We start from the raw sequence: 13,474 nt of genomic DNA, 5'->3' as shown, positions 1-13,474 counted from the left end.
TGCTGGATTTATTTGGCTATTAACACCAAGAATGTCTGTGTTTTACACCCTTATTCTCTTGAATATGAACAAGCTGGCAAATATTTAAGGACATTCCTGAGGACAAGGTGCCATTCTGGTCTGATGTGGTTCTGGCCTTTCGCTCAATGACTGAAAAGGAACTGAAGAAATTTCCACAGCACAAATATGGTCAAGCTTTTACCACACTGAAATGTGACTGCCCATCGTATTTAATTTGGCTGGAGAAAAGGTATGGGTTTTTATTCACTTTTTAAAAAAAGATTGAAATGCAAAAAACATTAAAGAATGTTAGTAGCCTTATTCTTTTATATAAATTGGTGGCCGTAACCACAACCTGTAGAAGGGCGTTGAATGGATTATAAGTGGAAGAAAATTCTACCTTAAATCTGTTCTGCCAGGCTCTCTGGTAGGAGCCTCCTGAAAATTCAAGGGTACAAATTTCAGACACACACACACGTTTGAAAATTCAAAACAATGTTCTTTATCCCAAAATTCAAAATAAACTAAGCACTCTTTTTGTATTGCAAAGAGCACTCATCCCAAAACAACCGGGTAGTCTGTACAATTTCCTTTAAGCAGTCATTAAGTACTTAGCTAGCAGCTGTGAAGAAACTTCACACCCCTTCTTCTTCCAACGAAGTGAGACACACACACACGTTGCTCTGCTTTGGTTTCAAAGGCGTGAAAAATCAACAAACAAAGTTCAGAAAACAGCAACACAGGATTCCTGAAGAATTGCGATCAGATACTCTTCCACAAAGGCCTAACCACACGCTGCTATTTATAGCAGCAGTCCTAATTACTGGAGCCCCACCCAAACACAGGTGGCCTCTCTTATCTCCTGTAATATGTCCTTACTTGGTCTCTTCTACGCATAATTCTGCGCTTGCGTGGATCCAAAGTGTCTTCATCCAAATCAATGGAAGATAAGGGAGATTGACTGCCTGGGCTGTGTGCCAAGACCCCCTCTGCTGAGTCACTTCCACCTTCTTCTTCGTCCGAGGAAACTAAACTCTGAACTGACTCTGTCGGCAATAACATAGGCCTATTACGTGTTGAAGTTTCCCCTGCATCCACCTCCACATTCCCTGGGGCAGGAGCTGGGCCAGAGCCAACCACAACAAAATCTATCCAGGATTAGCAATCATTCAATTATATTTGGTGATGTTGGATTCAAACATCAACTGGATATTAACGTTGTAATTTTCTTCTTTTTCTTCTGGCATAGTGTAGCATTTACATCTGCACCTGTGTCTGGACCTAAGCAAGTGACCATCATTTCACCTTACATCAAGGAGAATTTTTATGCCTAAATAATATATGCATTATCTGAATTTGTCAACCTCCAACATGATGGGCAAGCTCATGTTCTTAGTGATTTTTCCCAAGGTGGTTCATAATGCTGGCTAGAGAGGGCAGGAGTGGTGACCCAAGGTATCCAGAGGCACTTTACTCAGGAAGACAGCTTTTGTGTTATAGGCCAGAGATCCTTTAAAAATACAGTGGTACCTCATCTTACGAACGCCTCTTCTAACGAACTTTTCAAGATACGAACCCGGTGTTTATTATTTTTTTGCCTCTTCTTACGAACTATTTTCACCTTACGAACCCAAGCAGCTGCTGCTGGGATGAAGGGGTTTCTTTCCCCCCCCTTTTTTGAAGAAAGAAAAGGGAGGGGCAGCTTGGAGGAGTAAAGATCTTGCATGCTTGCAAAGGCACTGAAACGGTGTCTTTTGAAGAAAGAAAAGGGAGGGGCAGCTTGGAGGAGTAAAGATTTTGCATGCTTGCAAAGGAACTGAAACGGTGTCTTTTTAAGAAAGAAAAGGGAGGGGCAGCTTGGAGGAGTAAAGATTTTGCATGCTTGCAAAGGCACTGAAACGGTGTCTTTTTAAGAAAGAAAAGGGAGGGGCAGCTTGGAGGAGTAAAGATTTTGCATGCTTGCAAAGGCACTGAAACGGTGTCTTTTTAAGAAAGAAAAGGGAGGGGCAGCTTGGAGGAGTAAAGATTTTGCATGCTTGCAAAGGCACTGAAACGGTCTTTTTAAGAAAGAAAAGGGAGGGGCAGCTTGGAGGAGTAAAGATTTTGCATGCTTGCAAAGGCACTGAAATGGTGTCTTTTGAAAAAAGAAAAGGGAGGGGTACCCCCCTTGCCTTTCTTCCTTCCCTCTCACCCTTTAGCCTAGCCTTGCTTCTTCCACCCGCCCCCTTTAGCTGCTTCTCCCTGCCCCCTGTTCGCCTCCCTTCTAAAGTTTGGGATTTTCCTGAAGGATTTGCACCCATTATTTGCTTTTACATTGATTCCTATGGGAAACATTGTGTCATCTTACGAACCTTTCACCTTACGAACCTCCTGGAATCAATTAAGTTTGTATGATGAGGTACCACTGTATTTGGATGTTTTTACAGTTTTGCAATTGAGAGTGAGGTGATGGAGAGTGCAAGTAAAATATTACCAACAGTTATCTGGGGGTCATTGGGTTGTATTGCTGCTTTGTACACTGTATTTGTACATTCTGGGCTTCTTGTTTTACAGTAATTATCCGAGCATTTTTTCTCCTCCTCCCAATCCTACCTGTTTTCTCTTGGGACAAACAGGCCCTGTCATGTTTCATTTTTGAAACAACACTGAACACAACGCTGAGGCTCAGTAAAAGCGTAGGATCCATTTAATATTTGTCAGGTGGGGTTGAGGGCAGAGACTTCGGTTGCCTCTCATTTCTGTTTTACTCTTTTGTGATTTCCCTCAGGAGCTCCCCTTCCTCAGTGCAGTGCCCTGGCACACAAACCCATTGCAGTGAGGGTTGATCAGCTTCCTTGAACGACGGCATAGGTCCAGTGAGCTGAAAAACATGATTACAATTTCTGCTGATAAATGTGCAGTTTATTAAACATCATTTCAGTGTCCCAACCACTATTTCTAGTGCTTTATCAAAAGACTCCCAAAGGGAATCAGTAATAAATTACTTGGCTGGAATGCATGAACCACTATAGTGGCTAATAAGAATTTTTATTGGGAGGTGAGGGGAGGTTTGCAGCCTCTGCTCTGAAGGTGGTGTAGCTTGCAAATATATTCTGTTGTGAAAAGTTCTGCCAAGTTCAAATCTCAAAACGATTGCGTGTTGGCACAAACTGGGAAACAGGAAACTAGGATTGAACTTTAACAAATATGCCCTGTGACGATATTGTGTAATGTCCAACAAAGATTTACATGCTTCGTTAACAAGTCCAGGACTTTGGGATGAATGTTTTGGGTAGCAGGAATTCTTTCATCCGTGTTAAGTTATAATTGTTGCTTTTCATTAACTGGGCAGATTTACCAAATCGGACTTCTTAAAATGTAGGGATTGTGTTTCTGAGCAGAAGCCCAACAGCACTTTTACCCCTGAGGATCCCAATCCATATCATAAAGCAGAATAGACATTTCTATGAATTTCCTCTGCAAAAATGAAAATTTGGGACATTTTGGCTTGAGAACGAAACTAATATTTGCTGAGAAACAAACTGAACAAACGCACACATACTCAGATCTAACCAAAATACAGTGGTACCTCTACCTACAAACACCTCTACTTATGAACTTTTCTAGATAAGAACCCGGTGTTCAAGATTTTTTTGCCTCTTTTCAAGAACCATTTTCCACTTACAAACCCGAGCTCCCGAAACTGTAACCGGAAGAGGCAGGGAGAAGCCTCCATGGGGCCTCTCTAGGAATCTCCTGGGAGGAAACAGGACTGGAAAAGGCAGGGAGAAGCCTCCGTGGGGCCTCTCTAGGAATTTCCTAGGTGGAAACAGGACTGGAAAAGGCAGGGAGAAGCCTCCATGGGGCCTCTCTAGGAATCTCCTGGGAGGAAACAGGACTGGAAAAGGCAGGGAGAAGCCTCCGTGGGGCCTCTCTAGGAATCTCCTAGGTGGAAACAGGACTGGAAAAGGCAGGGAGAAGCCTCCATGGGGCCTCTAGGAATCTCCTGGGAGGAAACAGGACTGGAAAAGGCAGGGAGAAGCCTCCATGGGGCCTCTCTAGGAATCTCCTAGGTGGAAACAGGACTGGAAAAGGCAGGGAGAAGCCTCCATGGGGCCTCTCTAGGAATCTCCTGGGAGGAAACAGGACTGGAAAAGGCAGGGAGAAGCCTCCGTGGGGCCTCTCTAGGAATCTCCTAGGTGGAAACAGGGCCTCCACCCTCCCTGTGGTTTCCCCAATCACACACATTATTCACTTTGATTCACATTGATTCCTATGGGGAAAATTGCTTCTTCTTACAAACTTTTCTACTTAAGAACCTGGTCACGGAACGAATTAAGTTCATAAGTAGAGGTACCACTGTACCAGTCCTTTGCTATCTGACATAGTGCAGTGAAACTTTTATTCACCAGTGATTTCCTCATGATTTTCATAAAATTCGGATTCTGTTTGAAACAGATTTTTTGCATTGTGAGGTTGGATGCATCAGCTTGATGACACTTCTATCTTACACAGTGTCTGGGAACTTGGTTTCACAATTGTCATGTGGTATTAAGCCCAGTAAACAAAAACCTAACATTTTGTGATTCTTTGGATCCTGACTGCAATTTTTGTAGATCCACATTAAAGAAAGGAACCAGTTCTGGTGGAAAGGGCAACTTATGATTAGGTGGACAGTTCCCATATGCTATTCAAAATATTTTCTTCACTCCAAAAACATAAACTCTTCTTTTTTTTTGAAAAATTCCACCAATCACAATTTTGATTGCAGATTAGAATGGAATGGAATGGAATACAATACACTACACTATGCTACACTACAAATGGAAGGGACCTTGGAGGTCTTCTAGTCCAGCCCCGTGCTCAACCTATATGATTTCAGATAAGAAATTGTCCAGTCTCTTCTAAAATACCTCTAGTGATGGAGCGCTCACAATTTCTGAAGGCAAGCTGTTGTTCCACTGGTTGTTTGTCCTCACTGTTAGGAAGTTAGCCGCCCCGAGTCTTTGGAGAGGGACGGCATACAAATATAATGAATGAATGAATGAATGAATGAATGAATGAATGAATGAATGAATGAATGAATAAATAAATAAATACATAAATACATAAATTAGTTAGTTAGTTAGTTAGTTAGTTAGATTCTCCTTAATTCCAGGTTGCTTATCTCACTGATTAGTTTCCATCCATTGTTTTTGTCTTGCCCTCTGGTGCTTTGGAAAATAAATTGGCCCTTCTTTGTGGCAGCCCTTCAAATACCAGAATACTACTATCATGTCACCCCTTATTCTTCTTTTCTTTAGACTAGCCAAACCCAAATCCTGCAGACTTTCTTCATATGTTTTACTCTCCAGGCCTTTGATCATCTTAGTTGCTCTTTCTGAATTTTTTCCAGTGGCAACATTTTTTTTTGGTACTACAATGACCAAAATTGGTTGCAGTATTCCAGATGTGACCTTACTAGGGTTTTATAAAGAAGTACTAATATTTCCTGTGATCTTGATTCTACACCTCTGTTTATGCAACCCAGTATTGTAAAAGCACTTTTGGCTGCTGCTGCACACTGCTGGCTGATATTTAAGTGATCATCCACTGGGATTCCAAGGTCCCTTCCTAAATGTAAAACTTTGCTTTTCTCCACATTTAAAATCCATTTTGTTGGAGAGGATCCATTATTCAAGTTTGTCAAAATCTTTTTGGATCCTGAGCTTGTCTTTAGGGATGTTGGTTATTCCTGCCAGTTTAGTGTCATCTGCAAATTGAATAAAATTTTTTCAGGAATAAGTTACCACATCATTTTCATGGGTGCCTTTCCTTATTAGTGAACTTGTAGCTGAAAACCAATAACAAAGGGCAATAAGACCTATCCTGCACTGCTTTTGTACATAGATGTTTCCTCTTTGTTGTCATTTTGATGGGATTTATTTGTAGAAACCATAAAGGCATCCCATGCATTATGATGTCAAAGGATCTGATTTACATCGTTTGCATCCTGTGATATAATATGGTACAAATGAGGCACAGTTCAAAATGAGTTTGTGTCATGATGTTGTAATATGCGATGACCAGCTAACACACATATGTGATTTGGGTTTCCCTTTATTTGCATTTCAAATTTGTGATCTTACTATCTGATCTAAGTAAAACATTAGCTATGCAGTGGTTCTCAGCCTTTCTAATGCCGTGATTCCTTAATACAGTTCTTCATATTGTGGTGACCCCCAACCATAAGTCTAGTGCCAATGCTTTAAGCTGATTGGCAGGAAGGTCAGAGGGACACCCCCACTGTAAACCCCTAATTGGTCGGATTGTAAAAATATGTTCCAAGGTGCCAGAATAGAAGCTTTAGTTTCTAACACCATGGGAAATTTGTCTTTTCCCACGGTCTTAGGCGACCCCTGTGAAACGGTCGTTTGACCCCCGGTTGAGAACCACTGCCATAGAGGATTCAAAAGTGCTGTATTTTTAACCTTTGATATATTCTTTGTAGGCTGAAAGAAAACGGAGGCCAGGTGCATACGAGGAAAATAGAAGATCTTTGGGAGCTACACCGCGATTTTGATATCGTCGTAAACTGCTCAGGCATTGGTTCTCGAAAACTTACAGGAGATCTAGAGATCTACCCCACCAGAGGGCAAGTTCTCAAGATTCAGGCTCCTTGGATCAAGCACTTCATTCGGGATGGTGATGATTTGTCCTACATCTATCCAGGGATTCACAATGTAACATTAGGTGGGATAAGAGAAAAAGACAACTGGGATTTGTCCCCGGACCCCATTAGCAGCAAAAACATATTGGACAGATGTTCCGCACTTGAGCCTTCGCTTCGGACAGCTGAGAATATAAAAGTGAGGGTGGGCCTGAGACCATCTCGGTCAGCTGTCAGAGTACAGAAGGAGGTACTGACACACCAGTGTGAGAAGTTGCTGGTGGTTCACAACTATGGCCACGGGGGAGGTGGTTTTTCAGTACACCAGGGTACAGCCAAAGAGGCAACTCAGATGGTTAAGGAGTGCCTTGAAACTCTAGCAATGCCTGGGTGTAAAGCAAAGCTGTGAGTAGGTAAGAAACATTTCTCTTTTGATCCAGTAGTCTGGTAGAGCTAGGATTTTGGGTGTGGTGTAAAGTCTGGAGGAATGTCACCCAGCTGATTATATGTCAGTCGCTTATCTTATTTATTTACAGCGGTACCTGTACCTACAAACGCCTCTACCTACAAACTTTTCTAGATAAGAACTGGGTGTTCAATATTTTTTTGCCTCTTCTCAAGAACCATTTTCCACTTACAAACCCAAGCCTCCAAAACTGAAACTGGAAAAGGCAGGGAGAAGCCTCCATGGGGCCTCTCTAGGAATCTCCTGGGAGGAAACAGGGCTGGAAAAGGTGAGGAGAAGCCTCTGTGGGGTCTCTCTAGGAATCTCCTGAGAGGAAACAGGCCCGGAAAAGGTGGGGAGAAGCCTCCATGGGGCCTCTCTAGGAATCTCCTGGGAGGAAATAGGGCCTCCACCCTCCCTGTGGTTTTCCCACTCACACGCATTATTTGCTTTTATGTTATTCCTATGGGAAAAATTGTTTCTTCTTGCAAATTTTTCTGCTTAAGAACCTGGTCACGGAACAAATTCAGTTTGTAAGTAGAGGTACCACTGTATTTATTTGGCTTATATGCCGCCCAATCCCTCAGGACTTGGCAGTTTACAACAGAATATGGAGTGTTGGTGTTATGTGGGTTCATCAGGCCTATCCAAATCCTGTCAATAAAGCTCCCATCGCCTCATCCACTTCATCAGGCCTCTCCAAATCCTGTCAATAAAGCTCCCATGGCCTTGTCCACTTCATCAGGCCTCTCCAAATCTTGTCAAAGCTCCCATGGCCTTGTCCACTTCATAAAGCTCCCCTGGCCTTGTCCACTTCATCAGGTGTCTCTAAATCCTGTCAATAAAGCTCCCCTGGCCCTGTCCACTTTATCAGGCCTCTGGTTCTTTTTTCTACTATTTCTTTTATCTTCCTGGCTTCGGGGTTCAATTTCTGGTCTGCTCTCTCTATTTCTCTCCAAATTTTCTTCAATAAATTTATCCACTTTTTCATAAGAGTCAATTTTAATTTTCCTATCTTTCCAAGTAATTAATAATCCTTCTGGGATTAACCATCTGAATGGAATCCCTTGTCTGATTAGTTTGTTTGTTAAGTATTGGAAATCTCGTCTCCTTTCTCTTATCCTTTTCGGGATCTGCTTTAGTATTATTATCTCTTCTCCTGCATACATTAACGGTTCCCCTATGGTGCTTTTGTAGATTTCATCTCATACCGCTTTCTTTGTAAACCTTATGTGGACTTCTTTTGGTAGTTTGAAGTGCCTAGCGTAATTAGTTTGTACCCTATAAACTTCATCTATGTGATTTATGTCCGCTGCCTTGATGTCTGCACTCGCTGCCTCCCCATGCCGAACCACGGAGTGAATGCCACTTCTTTTTCTGAACCTGTCAAACCACCCATGGCTTGCCTTGAACTCATCTGGATCTCCCGACGAGGATGGTTCATTGCTCTTCAGATCGGCGAATATCGCACGAGCCTTCTCGCTGATGACCGCCTCTGTTATTGTATCTCCGGCCAGCTCCTTTTCTTTTATCCAAATTAACAATAACCTCTCCATCTCTTCATGAACAGACGTCCTGAGTTGGGAAATTATTGTCGCACCTTTTGCTGGTTTAACATCTTTAAGGATGTCCTTCTGCTTCAGGATTGTACAGATGGTGGATGTGCTGCGTTGGAACTTCCTCGCAAGGTCAACAACACGAGTCCCTTTTTCGTGCAAATTGATTATCTCCTGCTTCGCTTCTATGGATATCATCACCTTCTTCTTCTTCTCAGCGGCCTTTTTTGGAGCCATGCTCGCTCTAAACACCGACACCACCGAGACCTCTTTTTTCCCACCGAGAAAACTGGAAGCCAACTTGCCTGCAAGCAGAAAAATTAAAATCAGCCAAGTAAGAAAGTTTAGAGGAAGGGAAGGTAAAGAGAGAAAGAAAAAGAGCAAGAAAGAAAGCAAGAAAGAGAAAGAAAGAAAGAAAGAAAGGCTCACTGAACATCTCTCACTCTCTCTCTTTCTTTCTTTCTTTCTCTTCCTTTAAAGAAAGCAAGAAAGAGAAAGAAAGAAAGAAAGAGAAAGAAAGAAAGAGAAAGAAAGAAAGAAAGGCTCACTGAACATCTCTCACTCTCTCTCTCTCTCTCTTTCTTTCTCTTCCTTTAAAGAAAGCAAGAAAGAGAAAGAAAGAAAGAGAAAGAAAGAAAGAAAGAAAGAAAGGCTCACTGAACATCTCTCACTCTCTCTTTCTTTCTTTCTTTCTCTTCCTTTAAAGAAAGCAAGAAAGAGAAAGAAAGCAAGAAAGAGAAAGAAAGAAAGGCTCACTGAACATCTCTCTCTCTCTCTCTCTCTTTCTTTCTCTTCTTTTAAAGAAAGCAAGAAAGAGAAAGAAAGAAAGAGAAAGAAAGAAAGAAAGAAAGGCTCACTGAACATCTCTTACTCTCTCTCTCTCTCTCTTTCTTTCTCTTCCTTTAAAGAAAGCAAGAAAGAGAAAGAAAGAAAGAGAAAGAAAGAAAGAAAGGCTCACTGAACATCTCTCACTCTCTCTCTCTTTCTTTCTCTTCCTTTAAAGAAAGCAAGAAAGAGAAAGAAAGCAAGAAAGAGAAAGAAAGAAAGAAAGAAAGAAAGGCAACTTCAAAGAAAGGCTCACTGAGCATCTCTCACTCTCTCTCTCTTTCTATCCCTCTCCCCCTCTTTCTATTTCTTCTCACTTTCTCTCTCTTGCTATTTCTTTCTCCCCCCCCTTTCTCTCACTCTGTTGCTATCTCTCCCCCCTCTCCCTCTCTCTTTCTCCCTCTCCCTCTGAAGCCTGCCCACGTGGCGAAGGGGCTCGGCTGGAGGGCGCGGAAGAGCAACAGCCGTGGGAGAGAAGGGAGAGAAGCCGGCAGAAGCGCCTTGAAGGCATCCAGCGTAACACTTTTTCTCTCTCTCCCCCCTCTCTCTCGGTTAATGTAAAGAGCTCCGAAGCCTGCCCACGTGGCGAAGGGGCTCGGCTGGAGGGCGCAGAAGAGCAACAGCCGTGGGAGACGAAGGGAGAGAAGCCGGCAGAAGCGCCTTGAAGGCATCCAGCGTAACACTTTCTCTCTCTCTCCCCCCTCTCTCTCGGTTAATGTAAAGAGCTCCGAAGCCTGCCCACGTGGCGAAGGGGCTCGGCGGGAGGGCGCGGAAGAGCAACAGCCGTGGGAGAGAAGGGAGAGAAGCCGGCAGAAGCGCCTTGAAGGCATCCAGCGTAACACTTTTTCTCTCTCTCCCCCCTCTCTCTCGGTTAATGCAAAGAGCTCCGAAGCCTGCCCACGTGGCGAAGGGGCTCGGCGGGAGGGCGCGGAATAGCAACAGCCGTGGGAGAGAAGGGAGAGAAGCCGGCAGAAGCGCCTTGAAGGCATCCAGCGTAACACTTTCTCTCTCTCTCCCCCCTCTCGGTTAATGTAAAGAGCTCTGAAGCCTGCCCACGTGGCGAAGGGGCTCGGCTGGAGGGCGCGGAAGAGCAACAGCCGTGGGAGAGAAGGGAGAGAAGCCGGCAGAAGCGCCTTGAAGGCATCCAGCGTAACACTTTTTCTCTCTCTCCCCCCTCTCTCTCGGTTAATGTAAAGAGCTCCGAAGCCTGCCCACGTGGCGAAGGGGCTCGGCTGGAGGGCGCAGAAGAGCAACAGCCGTGGGAGACGAAGGGAGAGAAGCCGGCAGAAGCGCCTTGAAGGCATCCAGCTAACACTTTGCCGAAAAAGCACGGGGGTTGCAGCAGAGGCGGGGCCGGCGGCTATTTAATTTCGGGGCCGCATGGGCGATTGCGCAAGCTCCCGATCTCCCTGCTAGGCCCCTCGGAATTACAAAAAAACACCGTTCGGACCCCCCACCCCCAAGCAGAAGCCAAGGACCCCCCCACCCCAAGCAGAAGCCAAGGACCCCCCCACCCCCAAGCAGAAGCCAAGGACCCCCCCACCCCTAAGCAGAAGGCAAGCGAATGCTTACCACGTGGGATACGAGCAGAGAGGAGCCGGGCGCTTCCTTGCCTTCCTTCCTTCGCTGCCGAAAGCGTCAGGGAGGCGTGGCTCGTATCCCGGATGTGAGCTCGGGAGGCGAACGGAAATGACGCTCCCTCCCAAGCTCTTATCTCGAGCTGCTCGCAAGTAGAGCAGCTCGTATGTCGGGGTTCCACTGTATATAGTTCCTGATAGAAATGTTTTATTATGTTTTTCTTCTGTGTTTGTTTTTAAGAGACCTGAGTTATCATAGAGAGATTCTATCGTTCTTTCAGCTTTTTGTTGTGCCAATTTGAAAGCCAGCCAGCGGCTGGGTTTGTTTGCAGATTCAAAATTTAACTGTTTTAAAGTTTTATTTATTTTTTATTTTATTCTAAAGTAAACAACTGTCATCGGCGGTTTTTCCCGCAGTTGAACATGATAAAATATGTGTCAAAGAGTCATAAATATATATATATATAATCTCTCGCCCTTAACATTGAAGCATATAAATACTTACTGAAATAAGAATGGCGGTATAACAATGGGTGCCCCTCCTAGGATGCCTTGGTGACATTGCAGTGGGAAAGTTTATAATGAAGGCAACTACGAAGTGGCAGTGTCACCTGGGCTGTGCAAACCCACTTGGCGCATCGCTCAATAGGCCAAGTCTGGACGCAGAGGGCTAGCGTGTTCTTCAGGACCTCAAATCTCCCAACGTGTTCTTCACTCTCGGCTTGAATTCAGAAATACTTTCCCCCCCCCCTTCCGGTTTCACTGTTCAGACTTCTGCTCCTGTTTCCCATTAAGTTCTTGATCATCAGAGAGAAGAAAATTGCCAACAGTTTCCTTTTCCTTTCCTCTGGAAGTGTGCTAGTTTTACTGGCGTGAAGTACCATTTGTGTAAGATTTTCCTTCTCATTTCTCTAATTCTTGTGTTCTTTATCTTACATATATTTTCTACTACGTCTTCCATCTCGTTTTCATTAATCTGTAATTCGTTTTGCCAGTATCTTGTTAGGCCTTTAATCACTTCCTCTTCAACTTGTAATAACATACTATAAATCTTACTAGCCTGTCCTTTTGAATCATTACTCTTTTCTTTCAGTATTTTCTCTAGACAGTTTTCTTCTCTTAAAAATGCTTCTTTAATCTCCGTTTTATTCAAATATTTGCATATTGCATTAATCTGCAACCATTTTTGTTGGCCCAACCACCATTCGAGGCGAGTTCTGTTAACTCTTCCATCTGTTTCATATAATTGTTCTATTCTCATTGTGCCTTTATCGTTTAATTCCTTTATAACTCTATCTAGGTTAATGTCATTATTTATGTTCAAAACATGCAAGGTTGATAATTTTGAGTTCCTATTTGCTAATTTCCCTTGCCATTTTGACCAAATATCTACAGCTGCTTTCAAAGGATCGGCTAATCTATTGATTTCTATTTTACTCCATTTTTTAAATAAGATCTCTTTGTTTTTAACGTTGTTAATCTCCTTTTCAAGTTTCACCCACTTCTTTTCTGTCAGTAATTGTAATTCCATTAATCTTTCTATTTGAAATGCCTCTCTATATAATTCTAAATTTGGGTACCCCCATCCTCCATCTTTTTCTCTGGCAATCAGCCATCGTTTCCTTGTTCTAGGTTTTTTATTTCCTTCAATCCAATAGTTCATTTTAGTGTCCCATTCCCTTAGTTTTACTCCTGGGAACGTGCCTGGTAAAACTTGGAATAAGTACATCATTTTTGGAATAATCATCATTTTAAGAGCTCTTACTTTGGCCATTTTTCTCAAACTTTTATCTTTCTACTTTTTAATTTGCTTTTGCATTTTTTTCCATATTAAGTTATAATTTGCCTCAGCAATTTTATTTGGGTTTTTAAATAACCAAATTCCTAAGTATTTCATTTTTTTACATCCTAATTTCAATCCTGAGTTTTTTCGAATCTCGATTTGCTCTTTGGGACCTATATTCAAACAGAATATTTCTGATTTCTCAATATTAATTGAGAGACCTGATTGGTCTTTAAATTCCTGAAGTACCACCGTTAATTTTCGCATCATTTCAATGGGGGTTTCAGACAGTATTATGGCATCATCTGCAAAGAGATTTAATTTCAATTCGAGTTTCCCAATTCGGTAACCCTTCCAATCCCTATCATCTCTGATTTTATTTGCTAGAACCTCAATTGCCATTGCAAACAAAGTGGGGGAAAGTGGACACCCCTGCTTAGTTCCATTTTGGATATTAATTTTCTCTGTTCTATTTCCATTTACCCTAATATAGGCCATATTATCCTTATAAATTTCTTTTATAATTTGACAGAAGTTTTCTCCCATATTTAATTCCTTACAAAGTTGAAACAGGTAATTATGATTAACTTTGTCGAATGCTTTGTACACATCTAACTTCAGAACACATAATTTCTTTTTGGTAGTGGTAGCATTTATTTT

The 13,474-nt window shown here is 42.7% G+C and overlaps 1 protein-coding gene across 3 annotated transcripts in view; it reads left to right on the top strand.

Moving 5' to 3' along the window:
• The window catches only part of DDO (D-aspartate oxidase), a 29,437-nt gene extending 18,116 nt beyond the window's left edge, over positions 1-11,321 (top strand). For 2 of the 3 annotated variants that reach the window (XM_070733371.1, XM_070733373.1), the window contains 2 exons: positions 74-250; positions 6,470-9,687. In XM_070733371.1, coding sequence (XP_070589472.1) covers positions 74-250; positions 6,470-7,037 — 745 coding nt within the window. In that variant the 3' untranslated portion in view covers positions 7,038-9,687. Of the gene's footprint in view, positions 1-73; positions 251-6,469; positions 9,688-10,017 lie in introns of those variants that run through there. The other variant, XM_070733372.1, reaches the window with a different exon arrangement.
• The last annotated feature ends 2,153 nt before the right edge of the window (positions 11,322-13,474 follow it).

The sequence above is a fragment of the Erythrolamprus reginae genome, chromosome 1 (genome assembly GCF_031021105.1).
Source record: "Erythrolamprus reginae isolate rEryReg1 chromosome 1, rEryReg1.hap1, whole genome shotgun sequence".
NCBI lineage: Eukaryota > Metazoa > Chordata > Lepidosauria > Squamata > Dipsadidae > Erythrolamprus > Erythrolamprus reginae.
This window is presented reverse-complemented; position numbering and strand designations above follow the sequence as displayed.